Source organism: Hippoglossus stenolepis, chromosome 6 (assembly GCF_022539355.2).
Source record: "Hippoglossus stenolepis isolate QCI-W04-F060 chromosome 6, HSTE1.2, whole genome shotgun sequence".
Taxonomy (NCBI): Eukaryota; Metazoa; Chordata; class Actinopteri; order Pleuronectiformes; family Pleuronectidae; genus Hippoglossus; species Hippoglossus stenolepis.
In genome coordinates this window covers 5,438,515-5,448,197 of record NC_061488.1, presented here as the reverse complement: position 1 = coordinate 5,448,197, position 9,683 = coordinate 5,438,515, and the positions used below count along the sequence as shown (strand labels likewise).

Below are 9,683 nucleotides of genomic sequence, written 5' to 3'. Positions count from 1 at the left end.
ACTTCACACTCCAGTGATTTTCAAAAGGAGAAAGCAACTCTGGAAAAACATCTTTGACGTGAAGGCCGCATACGTGGCGTGCATTCCAGTCGCAGCCTGCTCACCTCGCACCGGAGTGGAAGTGAGGTGATGGAGGGTTTTTTTTTTTTATGGAGAAGAATGTACAGAGATACTGTATCTGCAGCTTCTCCGGGACGAAGCATCGCCTGCAGTCGGCCAACATGCCACGTGTCCACCGGGCCAGCCAGCCAGCCAGCCACCATCTGCCTCGAAGACGAGACTGGCACTCTTCCTCGCTATAAAATGCAGCTGGGAGTATCAACAGCTGCTGAAGAGGAGCTCTTTCCATACAGCGAGGGGGGTGTGTTCGGGAGGGGAGGGTAACTGTACATGAAAAGGAGGACGGCGGAGGATGTGAGGTGGATGAGTGAAAGTACAGCCCTTGTGTCTTTAGAGGTAAATCTGTCAGCACCAGCCTGTGGTAACAGCAGGTTAATGATTAAGTGTCCCAGTGCAAAATGTTGTGAGTATGTGTGACTTCAGGCTCCTTAACCTCCATGACAGACTTTGTGCTCAGAGGATCAGTGGGAAAGCAAACATGTGACATGCAGAACAAAGTGAGAAAACATGGAGTACGTGTTTCCCTCTCCTCCTGCAGACATGTCTACAGCGTGTGCATGCAGACACAGATGCACAAACACGCATGCACTTGCTCTGCAGCTTGAATTAAAATTGATTTCTCTTATCTCTCTCCCTCTCCCTCACAGCCCCGAGACGCCGGACTCCAGGTGAATTTCAATGTCAAAGGCACGAAGGTAACAGGAGCTCTGCAATCTGCTCATTCTGTCAAGTGGTTGTGTGTGTGTGAGTGCGTGTGTGTGTGTGTGTGTGTGTGTAGGTGTGTGCGCGTGCCCTCCTGTGCATGTGCCTACAGTATGTGAGTGATTGGTGGGGGGTGGACCCATTCATCTGTCTGGTGTGATCGTGGCTCTCTGGAACCGGGGCCTAGGCGTGAGTATGCACTGTGATCTCCCAGATAAGAGTCATCCATCTGCTGTGTGTGTATCTGTCAGGACCCCGGCAGCTCTGCTTATCACTGCACTCATCCATTTCCCTCCATCATGTTCACTCTTTTTCTCCCTCCTCTCCGTCTCCTCCCCACCCCCCTGCACACTTCAAATGCTGTGCTTCATCTTGATTAGACGACAAGCATACGTGCTGAAAACTTGCAAACACGTATGTGCCGTGCAGCTTCTGTATACACATGCATGCAGGAACGGAGGAGCATGAAAGAATGCAGGCTTCCGAAAGACGCCTACAAGCGTGCACACGTGTGCAGAAACACGCACAGGTAGTTGGTATTCAGCAGCACTACCTCAACCTCTCGCATTACCCACAACACAAAGCAGCACCAGCCCTTTTCGTTCACGCACTCCCAACATCAATCACACAGGAGAAGAATGAGCCGCTGTGTTATCTTTTCAGCTTTCAGTCCACAGAGAATCAGGCTGAGATTCCTGCAGAACCACTCTGGGAAACGTGAGAGCTTTGACGTGATGATTTGTGTACAGTAGCAACACCAGCTCAACCCAGGGGAGTGTAGTTTACAAAGGGGAATCCGTTTAAACTGTTGCAACCCTTATACATACAGAGGCCCTCACAGACAACACCCACCCCCCCCGACCGCAGCGCAGCCCGAGGACAGCTTGGTTGTCCCGGCAATCTGTACTTAGTTTGTCACGATCAATATTGTAGGAACCGAGTCCCATTATTAATTCATAGTTATAAAAACATTGTGCGCTGAGGTGGGGCTGAATAAAGCTGCTTCAAAGGAGGAGAGCAACTCTTGTTTTTCACATGGGATCACTTCATGGAGTATAATGTGTTACCATCATCAGTATTAATAGTATATGCCCATCCTGGATTGCATACCCTGGGCGCTGCTGGGCCCGCAGCAGGACAGGTTTTTGCTCGTGGAATATTTATAGCTGTGCATTAAAAGTGGAATCAAGGGTTTAAGTGTACCATTGCAACACCGCTGCCGTTCCTTTGTCTGGGCCTGTCCAAAAATGTGTTGCCCGGGGCTACTTGCAGGGCTCCGCTCAAAACGTCATCGATATCACACACGCTGCTGTCATATCAAAGGTGGAATAAATTAAAAAAACAGCTGTACGTCAGCGGGGGTTTTGTTTGATTCTTCCCTTTAAGAAGAGCGTGTTGCAGCCAAGAATATCAGAGGTGACTTGTATGTCAATATGTCACGTGTGTTATTGCTTCTGAACATCAGAGACGGCAAGATTAAACTTAATCTAATTAATACACACATGAATGTTTGAATAACAGCATCAAAGTACTTTACAACCAACTGTTTCCACTCAAAACAAAAATTAACACTTGAAGTCTGACAAGAGACGAGAGGATGAGTGGAACTACACCGCCACCTTGTGGTTCCCCTGCACAAATCCCACAGAGATAATATATAAGCATCAACAGACAGCAAAGTGAAACAACTGCCTACTTTATTAAGTCTGAGTCAAAAGGTGGACATTTATCTCCAAGCAAACAAAATCAACCAAAGCAACAAACGAGTAGGTATCTTTAAACTACAGTGTTCTATAAAACACGGCACACAAAATATAACTTTCTGATCATGTTCATGAAAAAACTCCAGATTATCTGATAAATGTATCCATTAATTAAACATGTGTACAGTCTTATCCAAAAGACAACGCTGAAATACTATTTACAAGTTCATTGCTAAGAAAAGTAAGCAAATTCTAGTTCTGTTAAGAGTGCACCTCATTGTGTTGCTGTGAGTTAAACTACATTTACCGACACTGTGCTTTTCCTCCACGCAGCCTCGTAGGTCATAATCTTCCTGTCTTATATTTCATGCTCACGGGCATGCCATGATGTGGACATGTAGAAAAAAAAAAAACATCAACATAATAAATACCATCTTTGTCGAAAGACAGCGAAAAAAATTCCTATGACATACAACATGGAAATAAACCTTAAATGTTTCAGAAAGCAAATTCAAATTAATTTACAATCTAAAGAAATGTAAAAAGATAATACAAAACACATTATTACTACTTATTATAAGGGTGTGTTACAAAAAAAATCCACAGAAACATTGATCAAACTATGCAATGACTTTAAACATCGGAGATGGCTAACAAGGGGGTGGAGGCTGATGTGGGACAAGACTGAACATACAGAAGAGGAGGGAGAAACACAGGTATTATATTTGTTCCTATTTACTACAGTAGAGTACACGTTACCTTATACACAGCCAACAATATCCAGAGTGTGTAAATGTCTGAGAAGCAGTAAAGTTCTTTTTCGGTAAATCTACCACCATGATCATCCCTGAGAACAAATTTTGGTTCAGTACTGGGTGCGTCTGAAACGTACTGTCATGATGTCCAATTCTGTTAGTGACACTTTTGTCTCTGTCACACGTCACGTCTAAAAACAGCCAGAACTTTATGCAAATATCTAATAATCACGATGCCTTGGATTTTATTTAATGACGGCAATTAAAGTCTAACCCACGCGAGTGAGTGCGTGTAGGCTGAAGTACGCTGTGATCTTCAATAAATAGAAGAACACTTGCATGGAGCGCTTGTAGAAAAACACATGTTTGCACACAGGAGAATCAGAGTACATCAGAATACACAGTACCAACTGTATAAAATAGAGGGGAAACATGCAGCCTTGGCTTCATTATTACAGGGAACCCTGATTTAAAATGCTTCTATTAATTTTAGGTATAAAAAAAACACAAGATCTGATATTCTGTGCATAATAACTAACATCAGGAAGAAGGATTCTGGTACTTTTTAAATTGATTCAGCATCCTGTTCGTCTTCTTGGTCTCTGGTCCCTCAAAGACTTCTGTCAGAGATAACCTCTTCATCCTAGGCTTCATCCTCTTCCTCCTCCTGGTCACTGTCATCAGAGCCTAAAGGACAAAGGGGGGGGGGGCAGTAGAATTATAACACTTTTCAGTTCGATTATAAAATGTAACAGAAAATAAAAGAGCTTCATCAAAAAGAAGAAAATAGGAAAACCAAGATGACCGGTTACTTCTAAAGCCTCGTTCACACAACACGATTTTCAGATGGAGTCGCCCGTCTCGGCCCACGAGTTCTGCAACTCGCCGACAAAAAGCCCTGATCGACGCTCGATCATTAATCTTTTGTCTCAATGTGTGAACTCGCAGACGTGTAATAAGCTCCGATCAGTTTCCAGCAAATCAGAGCACAGAAGAGGTGATGGTGTCGACAGTTTCGATTAGTCACCAGCAAGTCGTGTCATGTGAACACGGCTTTAGGTTTTCCCGTTCCCCAGCGAACTGCTTGTGATTAGCAACACTGCTGTTGAGTGATCTTCTTACCGTCAATCACTATTTCTCCAGCATCATCCTCCTCCTCTGGGCTCTCATCTGAGGAGGTGACGTTTCCTGTCTGATCAGTTTTCCCTGCATCGTTCAAACATTTATATTTCAGCTACAACACAGCCCAGGCAGCGTAATCCTAACAAGCCCCTGGCCTCTGAATTGAACCAACAGCAAACACTATTTTATACAGAACACGAACAACAGCTGTTAAGGTTCCGCAGGTGAAAGGAAGTTACATTTATGAATTTTAAGACCACGACAGAGTCCAAGAATTACTTCCAATATATCTGCTCAATTCTCTATCGTTGAGAAAGAACTACAACTCCCAGAGACATGAGACTGACACACTACCCATGCCTGAAATACAGTTCAGAAAGACAGAAGACAATAAACTAATTTTAAAGTGTAGAATGAATGAAAAAGTAGCATAGATATAAGACCTAGTTCATCATTTTAACACATTTAAGACTTTTTAAGGCCTAAAATTAGGATTATTGAATTTTAGACTAACCCTGACGCTGAATGTGTTGACATCCACATTTAAAAAAAGTTTAAATTCTTATTTTTGATTACATCTGTATAAATGAACAAACATAATGTGAGAGATAACAATTTGTGGTTTAAGCCATGTTTTTCAGTTCTCCAGATGCACTGACCTGCACTTGGCCCCCGGTCCCCCTCCTCCTCTTCTTCTTCTTCGTCTTCCTCCTCTTCGTCTTCCTCCTCTTGATCCTCCTCTTCTCGCCCCCTACTGTGGCCTTGTTCAGCCTCACCAGTGTCCTCGCCGGGATCATCATCCGAGTCGGAGATTACCACACAATCATCTCCATTTCCGTTATCAGCTGCTCTGGGTCCGCTCCCACTACTGGAGAAAAACTTTATTTAAATAACCAGTGGGAAACATACACAGTAAACACATAGTTTGGGTTTGCATCCCACCGAGGTTTACCCTCAGGGGGGGAAACAGGAAACATAACATTTAAACATGAGGCAAAATATAAACACCTGGGTTGAAGAAAATGTCAAGAATTTCCATCTTAATAAGTGTTTATTCCACTTTCTGAACCCTACACAGATACTGTATGAGAATGTGCTGGTTTTACCTGCCGTTCTCCCGTGGTTCCCACAGTGGAGTGAGGTAGTATCTCAGTGGGTCTCTGTACAGGTCGTCTTTAAGTATCTGAATGTCAGAACAAAGATAATTTAGGTACATTTCACCAGTCAATGTTTGGAACATATGCTATTTACTCCTTTCACTGTCCGGCTAATCTGAGCACACATACACAGCTTGTATTTATCTATATTATTAATTATTTACTTTGTCATAAACAAGCACGAGCGGGGGAATAAATGAAGAAATAATTACATTTTGTTAAACCGTTCAGATTTAAGGCTTTATCCATACTATGTTTCAAAATTATCTCAGTCGTGACAAACAGGAAGCGATTGTGGGTGACTGCCTCGTCCTTTCCAAATGTTCTCTGTTCCTGCCATTCCAGATTAAAAGTCCCGGAGTATTCAAACCAAAACGGAGCCAGCAGTGTTTCCAAAGCCTTAAGTTCTAGGGGCTCGAAAAGGCATAACTGTAGCAAAGGTGATGCATTTACAAGCTAAAACATTATAGCCAAAGCCTCTTCACATGTCTGGCAAATAACGAGAGGAAATAAAATGACCCAAACATCAAAACCCCCACGTTAGTATGAGGGTGCATCTGTACCTGTGCTACGTCATCCTGCCCTGGGTTGCTATGGTCACTGAACCAGCTGAAAAACGTCTGGTAGACGCCACGTGACGACTTCCGGGGTTCGCTCTGGGCCGTCAGGTTTTGCCCACGATGCCACAGGATGGGGTTGGAGAAGGACATGGGAGATCCTGAAAACATGAGCACTCAGGATGAGAGGGTCACACAGAAATGAAAGGATGTGTGGATTTTACCAAGCATGAAAATTAAACCCTTTAACGATTAGTACAATAGGGCTTGCTTTGCCAGTTTATTCTCAGTATCCTCTGTTCAATGTTGAGTTGATTAGCTTTATGACAGAAACCATGAGGAAATGAAAAGATGCATGAATGTAACACAAATCTTCAAATAACAGAGCACTGCTCTGAAAACTGGAAACACCAGTAAGACCAGTATCCTCTTTACTGCAAAAGCCTTGTGAAATCGAATACAAACTTTTGTTATGACTCTGTTGTCCATAGTTTGTGGTGTTTTTTGGAATTGCATTCTACTGAATTGCATTGTATTCAAAAGGTCTTGCAAATATTCTCTCCATTCAAGTTTATAAAAACAGTTACACTCTAAGGAGACTGTGGATGTCAAGTTATAAAGTTTGCTTTACTTTTTCACTTTTCAGGAAATATACTCTCAGCGCCTTTTGCACCATGAGTTGCTTTTTTACACAAACTAATCCTGAAAATCCTCTGTTAGACTTTAATGTGAAAGATGTGTTTGCTGCTCTCCTGCACAAAATGGAAAACAGCCTGTACATGACAAATGACACTATTATCCTCTGTATAAACATAATTTATAATTCCAAGATGCAAAGTTTGACCCTCTCAATACTATGCATTCTTTAAGAAGGTATTCTAATGCATTGACGTATCACCACGTCATCATTTATACCTCCCATCCCGAGGTGCAGCTCCTTCATGATGATGTTGTTCTGAAAATACGGGTTCCGCCTGAAGTGGAATCGGATCCTGTAGCCAAGTTTATTATTCTTGAAAGACTCAATCTGAGAAAGACACGAGGAAACGAATGATTTTTTCTTCTTCTAGTCGTATCCAAAAGGTAAACTCTGTAAGAATAAATCACGCACATTTCCTACCTCCAGATCCGTCATGTAACTAAGAGCATCTTCATCAGTCTCATCAATGTGGGCCGAGAGGTGTGGATGGTTCAACAGCTGGCAAAATGAAGTTAAGCATAAACCCAATAGAAGTTACAAACACAAAGCAGGGAGGAGGGAAGGGAAGGGGACATTTTCAATTGAAGGATACAGCTGTGACCCAGAAGCCGGGGATTGTTTTAGTAATGGAGCTGCGCTGATCCAGATGTGGCCGTCTCAGACGACTGATCTTCAGCTCCAGCCGCTGGTGAAGCCGGGCACTTTTCTTCTCGAGGGCTTCCAGTCTCATCTGCACCTGAGCCAGCAGGGCCACTGACTGCCTCATCTCAGGGGCCATCTTCACCGACACAATGGCACACTCCCCGTCCTCGTTGTCCTCATTGTCCGACGGGAAAGAGGAGCTCGGTGTGGACGAAGATCCAGAGATCGAGTCGTCCCCTTCATCTGCTTCGGCCGCCTCATCTGCATCTTCTCTGTCGGTGCTGTGCACAGATGTGGAGCTGTCTGCTGCAGCCGCCTGGGTTCTGGAGCCCGCTCGGGGGGACTGCTGGTGGCCCCCGCGTTGTTTGAATTTGCTCGCCGGTTTCACCTGTTTAGCCTTTTCAGACGAGCAAGGGGTCTCTCTGCTGTTCTCCCCGTCTCGTCCCGTGAGACTGGCCAGTGCCTCGGCGGCTGCTATGGCCGCTGAGTCGGACTGATGCAGAGGCGCCGCGGGACGCTGCTCGGCTCCCGTCGTCTTGTTTGCAGCTTCCCTCGCCTCAGCGGGGGGCCGTGCACCGGAGGACTGCGGCTTCTCGGTGTTCCTGGCATCGTGGCCGTCAGCGTGGGGCTTGTTGACAGGCAGGGAGCCACTCGTGCTGTCGGAAGTGTGGTCGGTCTGCACGGCAGCTGGCTGCTCCACGCTGCCTTCACACTCGCGTGCAGCTGTGTCTTTGCTCTCGGCTTCACTGTTTTTACAACTTTCCGAAGTGACTCCGATTCCATCTGAGGCGTCGCTAACTTTTGTGGATTTGCTGGGAATCGCAGCTCCCTCGTCCTGGTCGGGGGATGGACACCGTTTCCTCGACGCAGAGTCAGCGGACTGTTTGGAGTCCGTCACTTCACTCATGCTAGCTAGCTAGCAAAATAGCTAACAAGCTAGCTAGCCCGAAAGCTCTACTAAAACAAATGCAATTGAGTAACTGAGCGGAACCACTTGGTCAGATCGCGGTTGTGATTTTGTTCCTGGTCTCGTAACGTCACCTACATCCTCGGTGCAGCCGGAGCAGGAAGCAGCTCTCCTGTTTCTCCGCGGCCTTGTGCAACGTTAAAACTAGCAGGCTAATGCTAACGTCAGTTAGCTCACGTTACCCAGTTGCTGTGTCCTCGCGGCGCTGGCGGCATCACATCCTCGCGGGGACCGGTCCCAGTAGAACGAGTCGCTGCAGACACTCAGACCCTCCGCAGCTGCTCCGTGTGGACACGCAACCCGCGCTGTTTGTTTGAGTTTGTGTTTGTATTACCCGTTAGCTTACTATCCGTGCATCGACGTGACAGGAAAACAATCCCCCGATTGGCTACGGCACGCCGCGCTAAAACCTCTCCGCCAATCAGCGACGAGGGGTGCGTTTACATCGTGATCCGTCTGCAGAGGCGGTTTAACTGCGCAGAGATAAATGAGACAAATATCCATCATGTGTTCACCTGCTCATCACAAACATCAGGAACATCAGGAACATCAGGATCATTCACGTGTTTCCTGCTGGATTCAGTCAACTCTCAGATGCATCGATCCGCTGACATCCACATATCAGACATTTGTAATTAATTAACGGTTCAAATGACAAACGAGATGTAAACACACACACTTGTTTGTTTGAGTGTGAATTCAGTTGAGGATGTTTAGTTCAGATCTCATCAAATAAGAATGTTTTTATTCCCACAACAGATGTGCACGCCCACACGTCTATAAATAGCTTCTCAATCAAGCTTGTGTAAGTGGTTTTTTTATTAGGTCAAATTGTATTTGTTCTAACATTGTATTTGATAAGTAAGAAAAATAAGTAAGAACTAAAGTCCCTGAACAGGCACGTGATGCATTATAAGCTTCGAAATATAAACAAGGAAAATGACTGGGTATGATGTTGGTGTCAATTAATGATTCAGTGAATGTTGTTGTTAGTGGTCAGATATATTAGCAGATAGATAGATAGATATATAGATTGATTGTTACATCTTATTTGTTTAGTGGTTATTCTTTGCATAACTTAGGTTTGCAGCAGTTTTGCATGTCTCAACAAAAATAACAATAAAATAACCCCCCTGTATTTTAACCCTATAACTGTCCTTTTGAGACTTTTTAATCATGGCGCCCTCATGGTGATAAAATAGACCCCATCTGCAAATAATAACTTCCACCTGTTTGTTTCTGCAGATCTTCGAATGCA

General features: G+C 44.6%; 1 protein-coding gene across 6 annotated transcripts; it reads right to left on the bottom strand.

Annotated features, from left to right (window-relative positions):
- Positions 1 to 2,502: 2,502 nt before the first annotated feature.
- On the bottom strand, positions 2,503 to 9,070 carry tspy (testis specific protein Y-linked). 6 transcript variants are annotated; one of them, XM_035160327.2, is made up of 8 exons: positions 7,409 to 9,070; positions 7,228 to 7,314; positions 7,032 to 7,143; positions 6,123 to 6,277; positions 5,509 to 5,585; positions 5,062 to 5,270; positions 4,403 to 4,486; positions 2,503 to 3,967 (listed from the first exon to the last, which is right to left on the bottom strand). In XM_035160327.2, exons 1-8 carry the CDS (start codon positions 8,363 to 8,365, stop codon positions 3,924 to 3,926), a joined length of 1,725 nt encoding a protein of 574 aa, XP_035016218.1. In that variant the 5' UTR covers positions 8,366 to 9,070; the 3' UTR covers positions 2,503 to 3,923. The 6 variants fall into 6 exon arrangements, with proteins under 6 accessions (XP_035016218.1, XP_035016219.1, XP_035016220.1 ...); XM_035160328.2 differs by having other exon boundaries at positions 5,062 to 5,267; XM_035160329.2 differs by having other exon boundaries at positions 7,237 to 7,314.
- Between the last annotated feature and the right edge of the window lie 613 nt (positions 9,071 to 9,683).